General features: G+C 44.7%; 1 protein-coding gene across 1 annotated transcript in view; it reads left to right on the forward strand.

Moving 5' to 3' along the window:
- Positions 1–2,150: 2,150 nt before the first annotated feature.
- Positions 2,151–25,995, forward strand: part of LOC136633685 (syntaxin-binding protein 4-like) — a 69,919-nt gene continuing 46,074 nt past the window's right edge. Inside the window, 6 exon segments of the mRNA XM_066609459.1 lie at positions 2,151–2,197; positions 2,199–2,330; positions 3,636–3,709; positions 21,769–21,864; positions 24,056–24,125; positions 24,839–24,913. Of these exon segments, the coding sequence (XP_066465556.1) occupies positions 2,151–2,197; positions 2,199–2,330; positions 3,636–3,709; positions 21,769–21,864; positions 24,056–24,125; positions 24,839–24,913 (494 nt within the window).

Below are 25,995 nucleotides of genomic sequence, written 5' to 3' on the forward strand. Positions count from 1 at the left end.
GTTATTCTGAATGTTGTACTCTAGAAGGTCACTGGTGCATTAGCGGATTTGAGCTGATACTGTCCTTCTCAGCACCAGGAAAGGGAAGCTGTGAATCAGTACATGTCCATTTGCAAATGAGCCCCAACAGCAGCCCTCTCAGTGCAGGGGCCAATATTGGGCCACTTGTTGTGTGCCAGCTTACCGAAAATGACTCTGTTTGTTCAAACCTTTTTTAGGTACATGTGTGGCAAAGGCTAAACTCAAGTCATTTTTTTTGGGTTGCCACTGAGCCCTTCCTGGCACCAGATATTTCCATTTTTCAAGGAATTGTTGTTGCTACTGCAGCACACAGCAGGGCCAGTCTTGCCATGAAGCAATCTGAAATGTCTGGGTTTTGAGACCATGGTCTATTAAAATCTCTGATGGTTGAAAATCTCATTAAAATCTTGAAAGTATGGTGGAACAGTCAGATTCCCTTTTAAATTTAGATGATTTGTGTGTGGAAAGGGCTAACTAAAGTCATGAGAAAGTTATCTGTCTTGTTAGGAAGTCACAAGTGAGCAATTCACAGTGCAATCCTATCATGCGCTGGAACAGGCAGGCCAGGAGGTCTGTACAGTATCCAGCGCAAAACTGGGGCCCGAAGTGGCTCAGCCGGAGGTAAAGGGAAACTCTTCCCCTTACCCCTGGGTAGGCCGCCACAGCCCCAGTGGGTCTCCTTGGACTTGCACCTCCAGTGGTGGCATAAGTCAGAGGAGAGTGAAGTGGCTTGCAGCCACTCTGCATCACTTGGGAATGGGGGCTGGATTCGGCATATCTGCCAGATCCCAGCAATCACCACAATTAAAATAAAAAATATAAGTCATTTTTTAAAAATTTAAAAAAATCAAAAAAATTTTGTCATTAAAAAAAATTAAAATACAAGTCATTAAAAAAAGCACCAGCCCTCACTGTCAGTTTAAGGCCTACATAAATAAGACCCTACCAAAAGGTCTCTAGAGAGGAAGCTGTTCTCAATTCTAGGGGAAGGGAATTCCATAAATGGGGCATCACCACTGAGAAGCCCCTATTCCTAGCCGCTAACCCCCCAGCTCTACTGGTGTGGCACAGATAGAAGGGCCCCCTTAGATAAACCTGAGAGGACGGGTAGGATTATATGGACGAAGGCAGTCCCTCAAGTACCCTGGACGCGAACTATATAGGGCTTTAAAAGTCAAAACTAGCACTCTGAATTCAACTTGGAAATGAACCAGCAGCCAGTGTAGCCGCCGAAGCAGTGGCCTGACTGAGTCAAACCAATGAGTCTCAGCAGCCGCGTTCTGCACTAATTGCAGTTTCCAAACCGTCTTCAGAGGCAGCCTCACATAGGGTGTGTTACAGTAATCTAATCTACGTAGATGTCACTAGGGCATGGGTCACTGTGGCCAGATCTGAATGACCCAGGTAAGGTTGCAGCTCATGAATCAGCCGAAGCTGAGCAAAGGTTCTCGTAGCCACAGAAGGTTCTCATAGTCCCCACCTGGGACTCCAGGAGCAACTGCGGATCCAGGAGAACATTTGTTCCCTTACCTCGGGACAGCACTGCAGCTGCACCAGTGCTGGAAAGTTGGATAGGGTTGGGCCCTCATACAGATATACTGGGCAGGGGGTAGGGGACTCCTCTGGAAATAGGTAACTTTCAGAAATGCAATGGAGGCTGTCTGAGGCCTTCAGCCTGTCTGATGAGTCATTCTCGTGAGCTTGATGCTTGATGAAATGAACGTATTTGACATTAAGTGGTCACAGCAAAGGGCAGGTGGAGATATTAGAGAGAAAGTTCTTTGACAAGTTATTACAGTCAGGGTTTTCTGGGGATGTCAGTCCCTGTGGGACAAACGATCAGGACAGCATGATCTCATTTGAACATTTGCCTGTCATTTGCTACTTGTTCAGAGGCAGGAGCACACAACGAACAAGGCATCTGAATAATTACTCCACTGCTCTAATTACATGTGAGCAGCAATGGTTTGGGGGGGGGAAGGGGAGGGGGTGAGGATTTATTTAAGCATGATTGAATTGTTTTGCCCCCATTCTTCCGGTGAAGTTGTTTGCAATAGGCCAACTCAGGCTCCGCTCTGTCCATAAGCTTTCAGCTTAAGTGAGGGATGGTTTCCTCATCATCTGTGTTAATGTTTGGGGTGGAATTAACGTGCCCAAGGCATGGTCATGTGACTCCCTTCCCTTCCCTGCTGCCTAATCACATCTGGGGCAAAGCAACATGGTCATAGGCTGGACTGGAGCGCAGCAACCCCAGAACACAAGATGCCCACCATCTCGGTCCTCTACAAAGGAGCTATCATCATTAGCAGGTAAGGGCCTGCACAGGCTTGAATGGAGCTTGGGAGGGTTGCTGGTGCCTCCTTGGACTGGATATAAGCTTTGACTCTCCTGTATGCTCCAACAGTCTCCCTGACAAATCACTGCTCTTATTTTTGCATCTCATCATCATGTGAGATGATGATGACAATGTATTTATTTGCGCATATTGTTGGTGTGCATGTTAATTTGGAAACAACCTAGAAATAGACACAAGAGAGACAGCAGGGGAAGGAAAGGGAGTGCTGGAAGTATAAACAAGGGAAGAATATGTGATGATTTCATGTAGGCTTACTTACAGTAGGGCACAGGGACCAAGAAATACAAAAGGATTCATAGAAAAGGTGGGTTTTAAGGAGGGATTTTAAAGAGAGGAAGCATTGTACAGATGGTCTGGGAACTTGTCATTCTTCAGAAGACTGTAGAAGTTAAATCTCTGATGGGGTCAGTGGGTACATCTTATCTGTCGTGCACATGTAACTGTTGACATATTGTTGGACAAATGTATTTTTCTAGTGTATCTTCAACCAACGGAATGAACACCCTCATTGCATATGTCTGTGATGAGAGCCCTGTATTTCCCTCTATTTTTTGCCTATTTTTCCTTGACTTGGAACATTTCTAATCCCCCACAGCAGTGGTTCCCAAACTGTGGGTCGGGACCCACTGTTGGGTCCCAACAGATTTTGGGTGGGTCCCCCAAAGAGTGATGGAAAGATCAGATAACTGCCTCAAGCCCTGAGGCTATTCAAAAATCAGATACTGCTGCTGCTAATTACCCTGCAAAGAGCTGAGCTCCTGCAGTTTGCAACATAGCTGCTAATTGCCCTGTAAGAAGTTGAGCTCATGAAGTGTGCAACTATGTGTAAATATAGGGAGATAACTGTTTGAGGGTCTTTTTCTAGTTATAATTACTTAAATAAATAAAAATACTATTTCTTTCTATATCTCCTTTTTTTTAACAGTACAATAAACCTAGGTGGGTCCCAACAGAGTGTTGTTTTAAAAAGTGGGTCCCTGTGCTAAATAGTTTGGGAACCAATGCCCCAGAGGCTTCTGTGATGGTTCAGTGTTCTAAAAGCTTCTTGGACACCCTCTTGCAGTAGACCTGTTTGGAAATGGCATTTCAAACAGCCGTGTGGCTGGATATGTATTTGCTCTGTCTGGGCTAGCCAAGTCTCCTGCTAAGATTGACTTGTGCCCACTGATTGGGCATCCAAACTATCCCTGTTTCATGTTTGGAATGTGGGTACCTGTATCCATAAGAAGCATTATTTCATCCTAGTTTCTGCTTTCAGGACACTAATGGGACCATATGGAATGGATCGGACCGTGCATTGCATTGACTTCTATGACTGTGCCAATGGGCTGGGTGAGTATGCCAATTTTTGTGCAAGTGGCATTGTGATATATGGCACAAAAAAAAAAGGATTGAGAAATCTTTTGGCTGTGTTTGAGAAAGTCAGTGAATAGCAGTTAGAGGTAGTGCATCAATACCATTTTGGGGTAGTGCTTGGGGATGGGGATGTTGAATTCTCACAACGGCCATAGAGCTATACTGAGGACCTTGGAAACTCTAAGATAGCTGCCAGGAATTTCCATAAGTGCAGTATACCCTTCTTCTCTCCTTAACACTTGAGTGAGGCACTAAAGGGAGGTGGGGGGAAAGCAACTATCCTACTCGGATCTAGAGACCAACTCCGCTTTTGGCCTTCAGGTGCAAAAGAGATGCAAACACTGGTGAAGGGGAGGCTCTACAGTACTGCTTGAACACAGTCTATGTGCATACACCCTAATGTGTACCAGTGATGCAGTACACTTGGATATATTGGAGTGGCATCAAAATATATTGAAGTGGCATCTAAATAGCCTGCCCATGTAAACCGCCTTGAATAAAGTCTGAGGAGAAATCTGACGACCAAGAAAGGTGGTATATAAATACCTGTACTACTACTACTACTACTACTACTACTACTACTACTACTACTATTATTATTATTATTATTATTATTATTATTATTATTATTATTATTATTATCTGGAGTCCAGTGCCCAATTGAACTCCCATACCGGAGAGTTCAATTGGAAACCTGAGGACTGCCAGTTCTGCCTTGTAAGCAAAGCTGCTGAGAATTTACTCGGGCAAAATTATGGTTTAGAATCGTGCGCTTCTCATGCTGCTCCTTTCTCCTGATGGGGAGGTTCAAGCCCAAGGCATGAGGTGAGCAACAGTGCCCTTGGGGACTGCAGGGCCGGTGCACTGATAGCAGCCAAAGTGATGTCTGAAGCGTTGAGACTTCCGACATCTGTTGAGATGATGTCCAGGATGCTGGGGGTGTTCTACAAACCATGGCAAGGATCCCAGTCAGTCTACTGGGGTAGGAGTGCGACCAACTGATGTGATCTTGTTCAGTTCCCAGCATGTGCCTGAGTAGTATCTTTGGTCCAGCTAGCCCAATATTATCTCCTCTGACTGACAGAGGCTGTTGTGGAGGTTTTTCCCAGCTCTGCAACCCAGGAACTTTTAACTGGGGGATGCCAGGAATCACATCTGGCAAAGTACGTGTGACTCTGCGACTGAACTATGGCCCTGCCTGTTCCTTCTCGCAGTGGGAGCTCTCCATGGTCCTATGGACCATGATTTTATCCCTACTGCCTGATTCCCATAACTGGTACATGAAACATGCTACCAGTTTCATTTCAAGTAACACAGCAGTTCGAACTCTGGGTTCACAGATTAGCTGGAACAGGATTATTTTCCTGCTAGGATGGCTGACTTTCAGGAAGGTAGTTTCTGCAATGCAGCCCAAATCCATCAGGGATGTATAAGCTAACTCCTGCCAATGTCTAAGAACTTGGAGGAAGAATAGTTGTATATCAGCTGTCTCTGCCTTTACAAGTTACAGGGGAACCACCTCCTCCAGTTTGGAAGTCCATAGTACATTTGCTCAAGTTTTTTTCTTCAAAAGAAAGGATGAAGCTGCTGCTTCAGGTGGGGACTGGTGGGAGGTGATGGCTGATATAATTTAATTAGAGGTAACTATCTTCTGCCCCCTGAGGACTGGACTTTATTGTTGAAGATACCCTCCAACTACTGCGTAATGCACCAATTTGATTTCTGGTGACATTTTGCCTAGTGAAATAACCAGAGCTGATCTCCAGCTTTGGTTCAATATTAAAAGACAACCACAGGTATCTCTTGCTTCTGTTCTCTGCTTTTCAAGTGTCTGTACACTTTAGTGCTGGAAGTGGCTCAGAATAAATTCCTGAATGTTATATATTCTAAAAATGGCAGGTAGCCCCTGTTATTGACTCTTTTCATCCCAGGACCCTGGAGATCATGGCCAACACCTAGTGAGACTAATCAGCATGAATTCATGAAATTCTTCCTATCCTCTGTCTCAGTGGTTCTCACACATTTAGCACCGGAACCCACTTTTTAGAATGAGAATCTGTCAGGACCCACTGGAAGTGACGTCATGAACAGAAATGACATCATCAAGCAGGAAAATTTTTAACTATCCTAGGCTGCAATCCTGCCCACACTTACCCAGGAGTAAGTCCCATTGACTATCATTGTTAAAAGAATATACATAGTAGCTTGTTAAAAGTACAGGTCTGTAACATTTCCCCAAATGCAGTGACATACCAGGATAGCATCAAGTCTAATATATTAAAAAGAAAACATTGAAATGAATGGGGATCCACCTGAAATTGGCTCGCAACCCACCTAATGGGTCCTGACACACACTGCTCTATCTCAAGACTCTTATAAACTACAGACTATTTGGGGAGGGGCTATTAAACCGTACCCAGCTTTTTAAAAATTTGCCTTATATTAATTTGCTTATCTGTTGTGATGGAGTGCTCTTGTAAACTCTCATAAATGTGGCTTCTATGTTTTTCAGACATCTTTTCAAATGTTGACAATCTGTCAAAAATGGACTTCCCTCATAATCTGCCCTCCCCCACAAAATAAAAAGGAGTGCTACACATGCGTACTTATCATTATAGTGAAAGCTGGACTAAGGATGTGAGCAGGGAAATCCCTGTTTCAATCCCATTAGAGGTTTATAACATTATGAATGGCATAGAGGGGGTAAAGAGAGGGTTCTCTGTCATTCATAAAATAAAAACTAAAGGTCACCCAATGAAGCTGCGCATAAGAGGAGCCCTGTTGGGTCCAATCAAAAGTCCATAGAGTTGAGTATCAGTTTCCAACAGTCATCCACCAGATGCCTCCAGGAATCCAACAAACTAAGCATGGTACAGATTGGCTTTCTCTCAAGTTTCCAACCAGCAATTAGTACTCAGTGGCCTGTCACCTCTGAAGACAGTGGTTTTGTGTAATCATCATGGGTGACACATGAGAGCCATGCTGATTGGCAGTAGATTGGCCCACCAGATGCAAGGGAATGGCACCAGGATGTGGGTCTCTTGCGGTCTTGTGTGCTCCCAGAGGGGTGGGCCGCTGTGAAATATAGGAAGCTGGACTCAGTTGGCCTTTGGCCGGATCCAGAGGGGCTCTTCTTATGTTCTTAGATTCAGGAGGGACAAAAAAGGAAGGAGTACTTTTCATACAAAGTGTAGTTGACTTACAAAAAAAATCCATTACCGGTTACAAGACATGATGTGTATGTGCAACCTCCTGATTTTAGAAATGGGCTATGTCAGAATGCCAGATGCAAGGGAGGGCACCAGAATGAGGTCTCTTGTTATCTGGTGTGCTCCCTGGGGCATTTGGTGGGCCGCTGTGAGATACAGGAAGCTGGACTAGTTGGGCCTATGGCCTGATCCAGTGGGGCTGTTCTGATGTTCTTAACTACAATTCCCAGGAGGCCTTGCAGGTCTCTTGTTGTCTAGTGTGCTCCCTGGGCATTTGGTGGGCCGCTGTGAGATACAGGAAGCTGGACTAGTTGGGCCTATGGCCTGATCCAGTGGGGCTGTTCTGATGTTCTTAACTACAATTCCCAGGAGGCCTTACAGGTCTCTTGTTATCTGGTGTGCTCCCTGGGGCATTTGGTGGGCGCTGTGAGATACAGGAAGCTGGACTAGTTGGGCCTATGGCCTGATCCAGTGGGGCTGTTCTTAACTACAATTCCCAGGAAGGCTTGCAGGTCTCTTGTTATCTGGTGTGCTCCCTGGGGCATTTGGTGGGCGCTGTGAGATACAGGAAGCTGGACTAGTTGGGCCTATGGCCTGATCCAGTGGGGCTGTTCTTAACTACAATTCCCAGGAAGCCTTGCAGGTCTCTTGTTATCTGGTGTGCTCCCTGGGGCATTTGGTGGGCCGCTGTGAGATGCAGGAAGCTGGACTAGATGGGCCTTTGGCCTGATCCAGTGGGGCTGTTCTTATGTTCCTAACTACAATTCCCAGGAAGCCTTGCAGGTCTCTTGTTATCTGGTGTGCTCCCTGGGGCATTTGGTGGGCTGCTGTGAGATACAGGAAGCTGGACTAGATGGGCCTGAGGCCTGATCCAGTGGGGCTGTTCTTATGTTCTTAACTACACTTCCCAGGAAGCCTTGCAGGTCTCTAGTTATCTAGTGTGCTCCCTGGGGCATTTGGTGGGCCGCTGTGAGATACAGGAAGCTGGACTAGATGGGCCTATGGCCTGACCCAGTGGGGCTGTTCTTATGTTCTTAACTACAATTCCCAGGAGGCCTTGCAGGTCTCTAGTTATCTAGTGTGCTCCCTGGGGCATTTGGTGGGCTGCTGTGAGATACAGGAAGCTGGACTGGATGGGCCTGTGGTCTGATCCAGTGGGGCTGTTCTTATGTTCTTATGAGATGCACCACTACAAGACATAGTAATGGACACTACCTTAGGTGGCTTTAGGCCCAGTCCTATCCAACATTCTGGCACTCCTGCAGCTGTAATGCAGCCAGGAGGTAAGAGAACAAACGTTCCCTTACTTTGAAGAAGGATCAATGACTGCCCACTCTACAGCTGCATCAGCACTGGAACGATTGTAACCTGTGATAGCAAAATGGAACCTCAGCTGTGGAACTTCATCTGTGAACAACCATGTGGAGAGACCCACAGGAGGTGGCTGTATCTAGGGAAGGGTGAAGTGGCTGCTTCAGGTGGGGGGCAAGTGGGAGGTGATGGTTGGCAATAGGGGCTCCCTTTGCACCTCACACCTCCTTGCCGACGGCCCAGTTCAACTGCCCATGAGTCAGTTGAGAGAGCAAATAAGTCCTGCCCATGCTTTGTTGAGCTGAGAGTGGGAAGCCGGTGGCTCGTGGTGCGTGAATGGCTTACCTACACATCTTTGGAATGGAGGAATTAGCCACAGGATGCTTACAATGCACGGCCACTTCAATTAGCCATGCTGCCCATTCAGCTACCTGTATGAAGGCCGATGCATTCAGAAACTGGTACAGGTAGTTCTATTGTAGTCCATTGTGGTTTTTGCATAGTTGCAATGGCTTGTGAGAAGCAGAACGTGGCCAGCCCTGATTGCCAAGCAAGGTGTTTGTCATTCCCACAGCCAGCTCACCCCTTGGCAAATCAGCTGATAGCATGTGCTAACTTCAGCTCCAGACTACTATGTCCCTGAAGAGTAGACCAGGATATTATCATATATTCTGTTTTGCACGTCAAACTTAACATCTGGAATTAAAACAAAGGGCTAAACCAGCGGTTCCCTAACTGTGAGCTATGGCTTCCCAGGGAGCTGCAGAAACCAGCCAGGGGGACCACGGAATCCTCATGAAAATCCCGCCACCTATACAATATATAGGATTGTAGCCCTAATGGGGAGCCATGACCAATGGCCCAGAAGGTTAAGGGAGCTGCCAGTTGAAAAAAAGTTTGGGAATCACTGGGCTAAACTAAATTGTGCCTTATGTTTTCAGTCCCATGGCTGATGGGGGATTTAATTCGAGGAACTGGCATAGGTGCAAAAGTTAAGATTCCCTCCTTCAAGATTCAGCCCGGAGGCATAGTTTGGCCAGACTGGGCACTGGTTGAGAGTCCACATTCATCAGAGGACCCACGCTGAATATTGAACCTTCAGTACCTGTGGCAATGGTCTTGCCCAATGCACCTTCATGGGGTGGACAGGAGGCACCGCTAGGGTGCCAGTGCAGAGCTTTGCCCCAGTACTCCCAGGAATTGGGCACCAGCATTGCCACAGCTCCGATCCTAGCTCCCTCTGGTTATTTTGTGGAAAAGATGCAGGGGGTTCCAATTGTGTGACTCCCATAGGGTGCTCTTCTTTAGCCACAAGTTCCAAGGGTGTCCAGAGATCTCTCCTGATCATTTAATTAGAAGTCAGTCATCTGAAAGGAGGTGCCCGTCAAGTGTTGTTTTCCCCCACAACCAGAGATCCAATTATCGTGACTTTCATCACCTTAGAGCAGGGGTGTCCAAAGTTTTTGGCAGGGGGGCCACATCATTTCTCTGACACTGTGTTCGGGGGCCGGGGGGGAAAAGAATTAATTTACATTTAAAATTTGAATAAATTTACATATGTTTACATAAATGAATATATTAAAGATGAACTTAGATGAACAAATGAAGGTCTTGCAATAGCTCAAGGTCTATAAAAGGCCTTGCACAAAGCAAGGCTGGCCTTTCCTTTGCTGCTGCTGCTGCATCACAGATGTGAAACAGCAAGCAGTGGAGGGAGCTCTCATCCCACAGCTCACATGAGAGGTCAAACAGTCACCCTCACACTGAGAGCAGTTGCATCGGGCCAGTGTGGGCTCCAGCAAATCTCTGGTGGCCAGAGGCTCATTGGAGACTGGGGGCTCCCTGAGGGCTGCATTGGGAGTCCTCGAGGGCCACAAGTGGCCCCTGGGCTGGGGTTTGGGCACCCTGCCTTAGAGCCAGACTTAACTCAATTTACCTGTAGCCACTTTCACCCCAGTCGAGAAAAAGAGGCCATGGAGACCAGAAAGCAAAACAAAGGTACTAAATAAAATGCAACAAAACAGCAGATCTAAAGCACCTGTAGGTGCATGTAGACTACAACAGCATGTAGCCTCAGGCAACCTGTGGCAAGAAAGCAGTGCATGCTGCACTTCCATGCAAGTGCAGAAAAAATAAATACAGGTGGGACCTTGGTATCCACTGATTTGACACACCACCAATATTGAGGGGGTCTACCTTTAAATGCCTTGTAACATGGAAAAAAGTACCAAAATCCCATTTCCTACCTTTGCGCTGTTAAATAATTATAATTTCAGTTCATTAGATTCTATTATTCATCCCATCGGAATGTGCTATAGAGTGAATGTGGTATAGAATCTATCCCAGTGCATTCTGGGGCAACAATGGAGGAGCAAGAAACCTGGAAGTGGGTCTTTAAAGCTATTTTTCGACTGCTTTGGTAGCCACTGATTTTTTATTTATTTTTTAAATCCACAGGGAGGTCTGGAATGGAACCCCAGTGGATAATGAGGCATGACCTGTAATTTAGAAATGGCATGCTAGGAATCTTGGCTTTCATTTTTTTCTTTAAAAAAAATATCCCAAGTTTCTGGTCCTTATGATGGCTACTATTAACTGTATAAGCAAAATGGGTGAAATCTCAGAAGCAGGTTTCATAAGAGCAGCTTCGCACATCACATTCTCCCTAATTCATCACATTAGAATTAAGGGTCCCCTGTTGATGCAGAAGAGCCCTGTTGTGTTAGATCAGGGGTGGCCAAACCCCGGGCCTGGGGCCATTTGCGGCCCTCAAGGCCTCTCAATGCGGCCCTCAGGGAGCCCCCAGTCTCCAATGAGCCTCTGGCCCTCTGGAGATTTGTTGGAGCCCACACTGGCCCAACGCAACTGCTCTCAGCATGAGGGTGACTGTTTTACCTCTCGCGTGAGCTGTGGGATGAGGGCTCCCTCCACTGCTTGCTGTTTCAAGCCTGTGAAGCAGCAGTGGCAGCAAAGGAAAGGCCAGCCTTGCTTTTTGCAAGGCCTTTTATAGGCCTTGAGCTATTGAAAGACCTTCATTTGTTCATCTAAGTTCATCTTTAATATATTCATTTATGTAAACTTATGTAAATTTATTCAAATTTAAAATGTAAATTAATTCTTTTTTTTTTTTTACCCGGCCCCCAAACACAGTGTCAGAGAGATGATGTGGCCCTCCTGCCAAAAACTTTGGACACCCCTGTGTTAGATGAAAGATGAAAGATGTAGCTAGTCTATATCCATGTTTCTAGTCTATATCCACCATGCATTTGGTGGGCCGCTGTGAGATACAGGAAGCTCGACTAGATGGGCCTATGGCCTGATCCAGTGGGGCTGTTCTTATGTTTCCCCAAAGCCCTGCCCAAAGCCCTCAGGAAGCCCACAAGCAGAACACGATGGAATTAGGAACACAAAAGCAGGAGGATGACTTGATCCTCATTCCTGTTTGTAGCCTACATGAGGAAGGTGGCCTTTTCCTTCTGTTCCCCACCACCACCACTGGTATCCAGTGGACTGCTGTGGAAGGGTCCATATAGCCATTGTGGCTATATTGGCAGTAGATTCAGAGTGGGCAAAAATACTTATTCACACATTGCTGTCCAAACACAAGTATTGTACTGGTGTGTTCCCACAGCCAGCCATGTAGCATGCAAGCATTTTTAATTATCAGTGCCCACAGACTGTGGGAATCCCTCAGCAGGCTTCATGTGTATGCAGGTGTTTAATAATTGGTGGGCACACGCCAGTCTTTTCCTTCTCTCCCAAAGACTCCAGAAATCATTAAATTGGCTTGTGTGTCCAGAAATTGTTGGTAGAAGTGCTTTAATGTATTCAGAGTCTCTGCAAATCCAGCTTTATCCCTAACATTGTCAGAAAAATCCTATCTGTTTATTAAAATCAGTGATTACTCTCCACATTCCTCTTGGACATATTTGCATTTCAACAACAAAATTCAATTCCTGACAAACAAACAAGTCATATACCTGTGCCCACAAAACCAGGGTGAAAGCAAAATGGGTGAAAAGATATGCCTCTGTCAGTTGCAGTGTGTCTCTGAAGACCAATTGCAGAGGAGCAAATTTGATCTGGAGAAGTCACAGCTCAGCCTTTTCAGTCATGGTTCTAAACTGGCCTACCACTTGATGCCCACTTCAGGATGTCTGTACTGACTTCCAGAGCCCTTAATGGCCATTTCGGAGAGTTTCTCTCGTGCAAGCCCTCCCTCCTAGGAGGGTCTTTTAAGGCAGCTCACCATATGCCCACCAGATGCTATCCAAGTATTCCAGCACATCATTGAGCATATGAGGTGGGCATCTTCAGGCACACAGGAGCCCCGGGGCCCAGCAGTAGGAGCCAAGTGCAGAACAATGACTGGAGGTGTTGGACGTACACCTAGAATTAAGGACCAGGGCATCTCTGAGGTCAAACTCAGCACAGGAATTTGTAAAAATATTCTTTTTATGGCTGCCTCTTAACAGCTTGGATGATTGTGTCAGTTTATTTTTTGTCATATTTTTATCAAGTCTTATAATTTGATTTAAATATTCTTTGTTGACCATCTGCCTTGATTTATCAAGGAAGTTGGGGCATAAGAAAATAAGAAAAGCACAGCTGAATTATTCCAAGGATCCATCTAGTCCAGCATCCTGTTTCCCACATTGGCTCTCTAGCTGTCTCTGAGATGTCAAAAAGCAGGACAAAAAGGCACACTTCTCACCCACCATTGCTGCCCTGGTAACTGATATTGAAAGGCATACAGCTGTTGAACCCAGAGGTATCATACAGCCATCATGATTAATAGCAATTGGTAGACTTGCCCTCCATGACTTGTCCAACCCCCCTTTAAAAGTGTCCATTGTTACAGCGATTGCTAGCAGCCATTGTGACATCTTGTGGCAGTGAGTTCCATAGACTACACACCATATGAAGCTCCTAAATCCATCCTAAATCTCTCACCAATCATTTCCTTTTTTTTTTGTTTTTTTTATATAATGCTTTATTTATTTATTACAGATACAGGTAAGGAAAATTGGATAGACTTAGGGCTAGGACTACATAGGTTACACACGAGGGTGGTGGCCATCGATTACAACAAACATTAATCCAAACGAAATTAATAATCAATACAAAAATTATCATATTCTTTAACCCAACTGGTTAATACTTTAACATTCCATATTTTTCCTCTAACCTTATCTATCCCATCATAAAAAAAACACTTCAAACTTTTACTTATACACTCTTCTTACCACTAAACTAGTCTCTAAAATAAAATCTTTCTTATCTGATTCTTAATTTCTAATATGACATCTAAGAAAGAAGTCTCCGATTACCATGGTATTACCTCCTTCAATATCTCTTATAACATGTTATACATCATTTTCCATAACTATCCAATCAAAAAAGGCTTCAAATTTTTACTTATAGACTCTTCTTACCACTAAACTAACCTCTAAAATACAATTTCTTATCTCTTAATTTCTAATATCACATCTAAAAAAAATTTCTCCAATTACAATAATATTATACTTCGCTTATCCACCACATATTTATTAACCCAAAATACAGGTTTAATATTTTCTCCAAAATAAATTGACATCTATAATTTATTTTATTTACCTTCTTTTTTTATAAAATAACCCTTTTATTTGTCTTAATACCACTATATTTTACACAATACTTATATTCCAAAATTGCAGTTCCATCTAATTTATTTCATATATTTACCACTTTAATTTTCACAATACTTATATTCCAAATTCCCTTTTCATCCACTTTAGTTTAATTTAATTAATAAAATATTTATCAAAATACCACTTAATTTCCACAATATTTATATTTCAAATTTTCATTTACATCTATTTTAATTTAATATGTTAAAAAAAATTCTATTTATTATTCAACCATTTCGCCCTTCTTCTTATTGTTTACTTTGTACTCTATCTTATTGGTGTTCCCTCTTAGTCCTCCTACTGGTTCTTCCACTTCTTCTTTTTCTTCTTAAGTCCCCCCCTCTGTTTTTCTTTCTTCTTTTTCATTCTGTTATTCTTGAATTCAATCCATAAATTCTTCCTCTTCTTGAGACAGCTTGCTCTCTGAACATTTTGTCTTTTTTCTTCCTTAAGATTCCCAGTTATTATAACAATTGCTTCTTCCATCTCGTGTCCCATTTCAAAATACTCCACTTCTTTAACTTCACCTGACATCTGATCCATTCTTTTTTCTTCTCTATTGTTTATAATCTGTTCCCTCGAGTTTACAAGGGAGGAGCTTATTTGCCCAATTTGTTCAGAGAGTTCTCTGACTTGTTGCTCCATTTCTCTTCTAAAATCCATCAGAAAGTCCACCAACAAGGCCTGGCTTTCATGATCATCTTTTAGATTTTCAAAAGCCATTTTTATCAACACCAACTTGAGCCACTTCCTGCAGGGCTACTTTCTAATTTTGTATCCAGGGCTACTTTCCAAATTTTTATATCCAAAAAAAGTCAATCAAATCTACAGTCAAATTAGGTTAGTATGCCTTTAAATGACCAAAAGAAAAAGAAAAAAATTCAAGCCTCTTGCTGAGAAACCGAAACCGAAACCGAAACCAGCAGTGTACAGGCTTAAATAAAGGCTTTTTGCTGGGAAAATGAAGGTAGACTTTATTTCCTTTGTTGAAGATTACTTATTTATTTCTCTTCGGTACATACCATTAAAAAAAAATATAATCTTGTACTTACTCCAGCAGGGGAAATACCAATTCACCTATTCCCCCCCTGGGTGGCTAATGGCCAGCGTGAATAATCTTGAATTATCTCCTCCTCCTCCAGACTTCTTACTTACAGTTCTCAGTAAAACTTTTTAACGAGCCAAGTTCACTTACTCTTAATAGCTTTTTTTGCTGCAATGTTGTTGTATCTAGGCCGTGGGAGGATGGGTTTTCAGCTCTCCGAGCGTCTCAAAGATGTCGCCCGGGATAGATATGCTTCAGCACAGAGCAAAACAGAGAGAAATCCTTGAAATTGCCTGTTTCTAAGGACCCCCCCGTTCAAGCTCTCAGCTCTTCGTACCGTCTTCCTGGCACCAAAGCGTGCCTTAGTTATTTAGGCACATGAAAACATATCTATTTCGCAGTCTCTTCGGGAACCCCCAAAGTTCACTGCAACTTCGCTGAAAGTTAGCGCCGCCCCCCTCTCACCAATCATTTCCAATGAATGACCCTGGGTTCTAGAATTGAGAGAGAAGGATAAAAGCTTACAGTCAAATACAACTTATTTATATATTTATTTAGGGCGCAGTCCTAACCCCTTATGCCAGTGCTTTCCAGCACTGGCATAGGGGTGCCAATGGGACATATGCTGCATCCTGCAGTTGGGTGTCACTCACGAAGTCCTCCTCAAAGTAAAGGAATATTTGTTCCCTTTCCTCAGAGCTGCATTGTCCTTATGTCAGTGCTGGAAAGCACTGACATAAGGGGTTAGGATTGTGCCATTATATAAATAAACTCTGTTAATTTTGAATTTGCAGAATGACTTGAAGTTGTCAACAATACTTTCTGTGCAGAGCATTTAAATGGGGTTAATTTCTAGGCAAAATTACCTCTTGTGCTGCAGGGGACAGATGCTCTCTAGTGATTTCCTCCTTCCTTTGCATTAACATGTCTCCGCCTCGGATTGAGGGCTGGGAAAAGTCTGGCCATGCTGGCTCTCGCTGGTCAATTTGTTAATTAAAGTCAACGTTCTTAATCCCCCCTCCCACCCTTGGCCCTGTCTCCAAGAAGCAAGGCGTAATGAGCCTTAGATAAATCACATCTTTACCCTTTTCCTGCCAGGCAGGAAATGGAACACTTCCGTGGGGAAGAGCTTCCTGATTGCCCTCGATGAGGGTGGTAACATTTGTACTGACAGAGTGACCGGGCATCCTCTTTTTCCAGGACATGTCCTCTTTTTTATTCTGGTGTCCTAGAAAAGAACTTTCCAGGACAGAATATCCTCCTTTCCCACTGCTCTAGATTCTCAATGCAGGTACGGGTACCACCAGTATTACTTGAGGTGTCTGGTGGTACTTGCTGGACCCTTGGACACAATCCTTTGCACACTTACCTGGGAGTAAGCCTCAGTAAGCACAATGAGTGGGCCCCTGCAGGCAATGCATAGCCTTCTTGTAATTAATAAATTATATGTAATACATTATATGTGATATAGTTTTAAATTTAATAATAAGTAATATTATTTACGTTAACCGCATGAAATCAATTTGATAGGAGTGTGTTTAGCTTTTATTTTGTCATGTCCTACATTTTTCTTGAGAGGTCCTACATTTTAGGGTTGCCTTGTCCTCTTCTGTGGTGATGACATCTGGTCACCCTGTGTACTGACCCTGGCAGTTTTGTTCAAGTGGAGAGAAAGCATTTTGCTCCCCATTAAGTTAGTCAGGCTCCAGGGACAGAGCTACTAGGGTTTTGGTTTCCTTTGAGAGAGAGAGAGAGAGAGAGAGAAGAGAACACCCAAGTCTTATGGTGTCCTAGGAAGGCTAGCTCTTTTTATAAAAAGAGAATGGAAGTGGAAACTAAGAATCCCTGCTCTTCCTGCCTAGATTCTTCTGGGCAGTTCCCCAACTAGCCTAATACCCCTGGTGCCATCCCACACTTCCTCTTCTGCACTGTTTTTTTTTTTTTTTTCCTTTTCAAGTCCAGGGAGTAGGAGTGGAAGTGGCAGCTGATATCTGTCCCAGCCTCACATAGGGCCTCTAGAGAAGGAGTGCCCAAACCCTGGCCCTGGGGCCACTTGTGGCCCTCAAGGCCTCTCAACGTGGCCCTCAGGGAGCCTCCAGTCTCCAATGAGCCTCTGGCCCTCCGGAGATCTGTTGGAGCCCACACTGGCCCAACACAACCGCCCTCAGTGTGAGGGCAACTGTTTGACCTCTCGCATGAGATGTGGGATGAGGGCTCCCTCCATTGCTTATTGTTTCACGTCTGTGATGCAGTAGCGGCAGCAAAGGAAAGGCCAGCCTTGCTTTGTGCAAGGCCTTTTATAGGCCTTGAGCTATTGCAAGACCTTCATTCATTCATATAAGTTCATCTTTAATATATTCATTTATGTAAACTTATGTAAATTTATTCAAATTTTAAATGTAAATTAATTATTTTTTCCTCCTATGTGGCCCTCCTGCCAAAAACTTTGGACACCTCTGCTCTAGAGCAGTGTTTCTCACTGTGGGCCAATTTAATGTGGGTCCCCATTCATTTCAATATTTTATTTTTAATATATTAGATTTGATGCTACTATGGTAGGTGACTACATCTGGGGAAATGTTACAGATATGTACTTTTAATAGGTTAATATGCATATCCTTTCAACATTGATAGTAAATGGGACTTACTCCTGGGTGAACGTGGGTAGAATTGCAGCCTAGGATTGTTATAAATTTTCCTGCTTGATGATGTCACTTCCGGTCATGACATCACTTCTGCTGGGTCCTGACAGATTCTTATTCTAAAAAGTGGGTCCCAGTGCTAAAAGTTTGAGAACCACTGCTCTAGAGGAATGATGGGACAAGCCAAGGCAAAGCATTGAAAGATACAGAACTTCAGAAATCTTTGAGGGAGCAATTGATCCAAAAGAGTCCCAGATCCAGCTGAGCCCTCTTATATCTCCTGGTCATGACTACCATCAGGACCATGTGAGGGAAATGCAGGGGGTAAATTCTGTCCAGTCCTGTGGTCAAAAAAGAGGTCCAGAAGCCATGTAGGGGGCCTGTAAATTTTCTGGGATCTTACATTTTCTGATCTCACCAAGGCCTATGAAAGGAGAGAACAGGAAGTATATTGTACGTAGGCTCAGGGTCAAAAAGGGGGCCTGGGGAGCCAAAGGAGGGGAAGAGGAAATTTCCTGGGATCCCAAAAAATGTTTGCATATATTATATTGTGTGAAGATTAGCACTCACATTTTGTGTATGCCTGCATAGTTTTATATATCAGAATTCATAGAAATTATGATCCAATGGAGAAGGGAAATGGCAAAAAAAAAAACCTTGGTACCCCCAAAAGGGACCCTAAAGAAACATTGTAATGCCTCTCAGAGCCCCTGACTATTCTCAGGGTCTACCTCACTGTTGAAAAGGAAAGATCCTTCAAGGGATGGCTTCCAGGTTTAGTGCTGAGAGCACGTGGTCATCTCTCCTCTCTTACTTGAAGCTTTCTTGCATCATCAGGTAGCAGTGAACCTTGAAAAATCCCTGGTATATCATGGTCTGGCCCTTCAGGTGAGTCCAGCCCAGGGAGAATGACCTCTGGTTCAGTTTCCTCAGACTTCTTGTTGCCAAGTGCTATGCTTGAAGCGGCTGAATCTTTCTTTTCAAAAATCTGGCAAAGACATAGCAAAGCATGGCACAGGAGGGAGGAGGTTAACCCCTTCCTGCCATGTCACAATCCTGGTCACCTTCCCTAAAGCTATGATTAGCTACGGAGGTGGAAAAAAAGTCCCAAATATTGTGTTCATCAGTTTTGCACACGCGGTGGCTAATAGGGGGTAATTAAATTTTTTGAATCAGCCTTAGGGAGAAAATGGTAAGCCCTGCTTGAGCCTGATTCTGAAGAAGAAAAGATGGATGTCCAGGCACAGAAGAACTCCCAAGTCATGCTTAGAATTTTTGCCAGATTTCATTTCAGTGTTAGCACCATTCTCCATAGACCACCCACTAGAGGGCACTGCGAAACAGACACTTGAATTCTTTTAGATGGGCTCCGTACTGTAGCTTGTGCTGGACCAAGCAATCCTACTGAGTCACTACTGAGTATGTTTGTTAAATGGGGATGAGATGTGAGTCACTGTTACACTTTCTAAGTGGATTTCATTTGAAGTGTTTAGTAGAATGTGCTGGAAAAGCACTTTTCATAAGTGCTCGATGCCTGTGATTTTCAAAATATGTTCTGGGGGACCCTGGAAGTTTATTTTGGCCCCTCAATAAGATCAGTAATAGCTGACAGGACTGAATATCTTTCCATCCGCATTACATCAAGGGAGATTCTCTAAAACTCCTCGTTCAAATAGATTATGTCTATTTTGTTCAGCTGAACCAGATACTCTGGATCATATCCTTCTTCGGTGCACTGCTCATCACAACCTCAGGTCCCACTTACTTGATTCTTTTCTTTCTTCTCTTCCTGTTTCCCTTGTTGATCCTTTCCCAATTCTTCTCAGTGATTATTCCCCTCCTATTACCAACCTGGTGGCGGAATTTTTAGCGGTAGTCTCTAAGGCCAAAGTTTGAAGTTAACATTCCCAAAGCTGTTCTTTTTTACTATGCTATTTATTCTCTGTAAACTTTTAGTATGCCAATAAAGGTACTGAAGTGTGTGTAATAGCTGACAAGCATCCCTGAAAGCTTCACTGATGTGAAGCCACATGGTGTTGTGCCCTCAAAACTGGAACTCCTTCAGTCTGGAGGCAAGGTGGAAATCTCAGACAGTTTGAGGAAGAGAAATTCACTACATCAGCATTTCTCAAACTGTGGGTCAGGTGCCAATTTCAGGTGGGTTATGTTAAACCTAGCTCAGTTGTATTGGAAATTTGTTGGCATCCTTCAGTCTCAGAAGACTATGGTGTCACGCTCTGAATGGTGGTTCTGGAACAGAGTGTCCTCTCCAGTGCGTGAAGCCTGGGTAAAGTAGGTGTGGAGGATAGGCTGTTACCCATGCAGCAAATCCCCCCTCTCCACGTCGCTGAAATGGTCCAATGGAAAGGCAGAGGCCAATACGGTTGGTTCCAGCGGCGTCGCAGGAGTTGCCAGAACGTGACTGTGTTCAGCCATGAACTGCCTCAGGGACTCCGGCTCCGGATTTTGCCTCGAGGTTGACTCCTGAAGCCTTTTCCATAACTGGATGTAGCCACAAGGCAGTGGAGGTTTGGGATCAGAGTTTTCCTTCTCTCAGATGAGCTGCCTTCCCAGGCTAACGAGTCCCAACTACCTGGTGGCTGTTTAGTCGCCTCTTTGACAAGTACAGCCAAACTGAGGGCCTATTCTTATCCCCAGCCCCCAGGGGAAATACAGAGCTCAAAATACAGAGCTGCTGGGCAGGGCAGGTTCCCAGGGGGAGAGAGGCAGGGTACTTTGCCCTGAATAGGTGGGAAGATGGGATACTGGGCGGGGGGGGGGGAGAGCTGTGTGGTTGGAGAAGAATCCAAGTCTGTGTTCTGCTTTGACTTCCAAACTATAATGTTTGAATTCCAAGCTATGCAAAATAACAGCATGAGCACACTGTGTAATGGCTGATCACAGCTTAGGGTTGAAGCCTAAACTGATGATGTCACTTCTGGCCATGACATCACTTCCAGATTAATGCCATCACTTCCAGTGGGTCCCAACAGATCGTCATTCTAAAAAGTGGGTCCCGGTGCTAAAAAGTTTGAGACCACTGCTCTAGATTCTCAATGCAGGTACGGGTACCACCAGTATTACTTGAGGTGTCTGGTGGTACTTGCTGGACCCTTGGACACAATCCTTTGCACACTTACCTGGGAGTAAGCCTCAGTAAGCACAATGAGCCTTACTTTTGAGTAAATATGCATAGGATGTTTGCCACTACTACATGACAGTACAGATGCTAGCTAGAATTGAACTAGCATTAAATGGAACTCATGATATTTTATGTAGAAACTGGAATGGGAGGATGTAGAACACTGCTCTGGTGTCGATAAAAATCTATACATATAGGTAGAGGAAAGAGAAAATGAAATACTGTATCTTTAAAGAAAAATGCATCTTATGTTTCCATTTCTGGAATCACAGATGAAGACTTAATGTCAATTTGCTTGTAATGAATGCATATTAATTCATTTGAATCTATAGCCACCCACCCCTATCTCTTCCCACTAGAATAAGAATAGCCCTGTTGGATCAGGTCAAAGGGCTGTCTCATCTAGCACCTTTTTTCCTACAGTGGCCACAAGATGCCTCTGGGTACCCCACAAGCAGGAGCAAAAGGCATGCCCCTCTTCCACTTTTGCTGCTTGCAACTGGTATTCAGAGACATACTGCCTTCATAGTGGGAGTAGCTTATAGCCATCTTTAGGCAAGGCCATTGATAGGCTTGGTCATGGATATGTCTAACTCTTTTTTTCAAAGCATTAACCTGTCAGTCATCAGCACAACTTGTGGTAGCAAGCTCCACCACTTATGTATGGACTCTATGAAGAAATATAAGCCTTTCTTCCCCCTTAATCATTAAAAAAATAAACTAAAAAACCCAAACATTATGGTTTTTCCCCTTACGGAAGGTGCTCTGGGGCGCTGATTATTTTGGCTGCCCTGTCCTTCACCTGTTCCAGCTCTCCAATATATCCTGTCTGAGATGTGGTAATTAGGACTGTAAACAGTCTTCTAAATGCGACCACACCAGGTTACAGTCTCCAGAATTCTTTGAGAGGAGAACCCATGGCTGTCAGGTCAGCACTTCAGTTCATTGTGTAGACATCATGCCTTGTAAGGACGGGGTGGAATTTGCTCCTGATAATGGAATTATTTCTCTTTCTAGGTATTAAGGTGATTGGAGGTATTAAAGAATTCACAGGAGAGGAATATGGGGTTTACGTCAAGAGAATCTTACCAGTCGGTGTTGCGTACGCTGATGGTGAGTTGTTTACCATTTATCTTTCTGGTCTGAGGATTCAGGGATGGGGTTGTCATGCAGGATTGTACTTGGAGGCCACAGGAGCCTGTATGGGGCAGTGTATGGAATGCTGGGCATGAATGTGAGAAACTCAGGCTGCAATACTGTGCACACTTTCTTGAGAGTAAGCTCCATTAAAGACAGTGAGGCTTTCCTCTGAGTAGACAAGCTTAGGATTGTGCTCTCAGGCAAACAAATCTGCTCAGTGTCCCAGGGAGGCTGGCAAGGTTTATGCGGCTGGAGTAGGTTCTAGGTAAGAGAGCTGGCCCAAGGCCTCCCAGCGCCCAAGGTGTCACATCAAACGCTACCCCTTTGTACAGCGCCTTACCACACAAGGCCACAAATGCCACTTCACTTACTCCATGGCCTGCCAGCCACCAGCTCCAAATCTGCTACTGCTTGGATTTGCAGTGGAAGAATGCAGCTTTCGAACCAAAGAGGAAATGTGAAGGAGAGGACTCAGAGACACTCTAGCCCACTTCTCCTGCACACTTCCTCTTCTGCTCAATTATCTTCGTTGTTTTCAAGTTATAAGAGCAGGGGAGTGAGGAGTGGTGGGGGGAGGAGGGCAGACTGAGGCAGGCAGCAGGCCCAGGCTGGAGGTGATGTTGGGTGTGCTTGCTCTTTTCCTGTAAATAACAAGCGTGGGAAGTCTGATCTGTATCAGGGATGTGGAAGAGTGTAGTGCACCTTTTAACCCTATCCCTCCTGTGTTTTTGTCTTGGATTGTCCCTCCTCTGGATGTGCTATTTGCCCTGTCTTGGGGGAAAAAACCTCCCATTGGAGTCAATGGAATAACTAGTCTTGAACCTCATTGTTTTGACCCAAACTCCATTATTAGGTAATTATCTGGTTGTCGTTTATGAATATTTATGTGCTGCTTTTCAACAAAAAAGATTCTCAAACCAGATTGAATAGCAACAGGGAATGAGAAGACGGGTGCCTCTTCCAAGGGACTCAGAATCCAAAAAAATAGAAGTGAAGGAGACACTGAAACAGTCACCACAAAAAAGGCTATGCTGAAATGAAAAGAGGTAGTCACTCTCCCCGCTTCCTACTAAATGTAAAAGTGCCACCAGCCCTTTAAACTGTGCCTCTCTGCCCAGTTTATATGGATTGCGGAAAGAGTTAGTTTAAAGAATGGAATGTAAGGGAAGCAAGGGAGAAAGGGTGATTTGAGGAAGCAGGAGATCTGTGGCCAGTTGAGGCTGGTGGAAGTGCCACGGGGCAAAAACAGGATGCAAGAGAAATTAGAAGAGCCTTTCCGGATCTATTCCAGCATCCTGTTTTCCACAGTGATCAGCCAGATTCCTTCAGGAAGCTCAGAAGCAGGTCATGTAGGCAAATAGCTCATTGCTTCCCAGCCACAGAGTTCCACAAAGTTTATCTCCATGACACACAACAACAACAACAACAACAACAACTGGTTGATAAGGGAATATAACCCAATCCTCACCCTAGTTGAGTCATGGGGGGGGCAGTTTTAGCCTCCATCCCAGGGTCTAGGAGAGGGGGGTAAAGGGAGTAATTTGTACCCAGGCCCAGGATCAAAAGGGGGGCCCAGGAACCAAAGGAGGGGGCCCAGAAAATTCCTGAGATCTTACAATTTCCTATCTAATCAGACTTGTTGCCCACACGGGATGCTGGCAACACTACCACAGTTGGGGATGCTGGGGACACTACTGATGCCACCTGGATTGGAAGACCTGGGCTCCAAAGACTTTTCCAGCTGTCTCGACCCTCCCCCTACCCTGTTTCACCCCTCCCTGCCCCTATTTTGCATGCCAGTCACCATCCTCCCCTGCTCTGTTTCACCCTCTCCCTTTGCAAAGGGGCCCAAAAGAAACTTTGTACCCCCTGATAAAATTCCTCTCAGAGGTCCTGCTCCGTCCATTCTAGTGCTCTTGCCCAAATGTTTCTCTCTGCTGTTTACCTTATTCTGGAGTTTAGCCTTCATCAGAGGCTCCTGCCTTTAGACTGTAAGCCACTTGGGGCAGAAACGTCTCCTTTTTGTTTGGGTAAAAGGAACTGTACAAAGTTTTATGACGGAGTATAAACTATTCATAATTAGCAGCGCCCATTCAACTTCTCAGGGATAGATGTTTTGCTCTTTCCATCAGTCTGACTTTTTTTCCCTTGTCTGCTCCTTCAGGCCGCCTGCAACCAGGAGACCAGATCTTAGAAGTGAACGGAGACAGTCTGATTGGAGTTACAAGCGAGAGGTATGGTATCCAAAAGAGAGCTCTGAATCTGCTTCAGCTCCACATGGTTCTGGGATCTACCCAACATACAAGTTGCAGGGATGTTGCTCCCTGGTGTTTCTATTCTGAGTGAAGCTAAAGGGTGTTATTGCTATCTCCAGGGGTCAGGTTTTGATTTGGGTGTGGAAGAATCCACGACTTTACAGAAATTGGATATTTTCAGGAGGAGGTTAAGCTTCCCAACAAGCTAGGAGTTCTACAAGGATTGGTCATTCTAAGAGAAGTGAATGAGGCATTCAATAAAGCAGTGCTTCTCAAACTATGTGTCTAGGTGGGTCACGAGCCAATTTCAGGTGGGTCCCCATTCATTTCAATATTTTATTTTTAACATATTAGACATGATGCTACCATGGCATGTGACTGCATTTGGGGAAATGTTACAGATCTGTACTTTTAACAAGCTACTCTGTATATGCTTTTAACAATAATAATAAATGAGGCTTACTCCTGGTAAGCTTGGGTAGGATTGCAGCATAGGATTGTTAAAAATTTTCCTGCTTGATGATGTCATTCCGGTCATGACATCACTTCTGGTGGGTCCCAACAGATTCTCATGGTTAAAAGTGGGTTCTGGTGCTAAAAGTATGAGAACCACTGCAATTGAGTCCAAGGTCGAAGCAGTCCCTGTGTGAGCCTCTGCCTCACTGCTTCTTTTCTTTCTGGTCTTCCCCCAGAGCTGTGGATATTCTCAGAACAGCGTCTGCCACCAGCCACATGCGCCTTCTTATTGCCCGAGATGATGATGCTCGGTGAGGATTTCCTTTTATACCAATTGGGGAGTGGAGGGTTGTGTGCAAAGCGTGTGTTGTAGTGACTTTCAGTGAATACATTTTATTGGTTGTAAACCAGGGGTGCTCAATAGGTGGATCGCGATCTACCGGTAGATCGCGAGGCAAAATGAGTAGATCGCGGAGTGCCGACCACCCCTTCAGGTGCCTCTGGGAGGAAACGCCGGGAGTAAGGCCCATTGTACTCAATGGGGCTTACTCCCAGGTAAGTGTGGCTAGGATTGCAGCCTCACAGCCTAATCCTAGGCATGTCTACTCAGGAGTAAGTCCTGTTATACTCAGTGGGGCTCAAGGTACACCAACATACATTGTACACATAAATGTTATATGTTATGATGGCGCGAACATTATAAAAAAAAAACTCTTGTAGATCTCCGGGCCTTGCTGGGTTTCAAAGTACCTCTCGAGCCGAAAAAGTGTGAGCACCCCTGTTGTAAACGAATGCTTTCAACAGAGAGCTCTCCCAAACAAGGGGAAAACCTCCATGAGCAGAGGCAGTATACCTCTGAATGCCAGATGCAGGGGGGAAAAAACAAGAGGCAAGGGCTGTTTTTTTCATGCTCTTCAGGTGGGTAATCTGGAAGCATCTGACTGACCACTGTTAGAAACACGTTGCTGGGCTTGGTAGACTCTTGGGCCCAGTAGCGGGTCCAGCTTGAGGGGAGGGGTGCTGGGGCAAAAGCCCTTAGGGAGCCTCCCCATGCTTAGAAAGCGCATGTGCGCAACAGCTACCCCTTGTGGTGCCTGGGAACTGGGCAGCAGACAGACTTGAGTCTTCTTTCACACTGCCACCTGCAGCTACACTGAGAGGTCTCATCTGTCCACTGCCCAGTTTCCAGTTAGCTTTCCTGGTTAGGTGCCCAGTGTGGAGGCACTGAGGGGCAAGCACTGGTAGCAGGCTGCCTTTTTCCTTTTACAGTGCTATTTAACCGTTCCTGGATGCCTCTGATTAAGTGGGGGGGGGACCGACGGGACACCTGGGAATTTAAAGTGGCACAGTGGGGCAGGAAACTATTTCAACTGCTGTTTCCCCACAATCACCC

The sequence above is a fragment of the Tiliqua scincoides genome, chromosome 13, assembly GCF_035046505.1.
Source record: "Tiliqua scincoides isolate rTilSci1 chromosome 13, rTilSci1.hap2, whole genome shotgun sequence".
NCBI classification, from domain to species: domain Eukaryota; kingdom Metazoa; phylum Chordata; class Lepidosauria; order Squamata; family Scincidae; genus Tiliqua; species Tiliqua scincoides.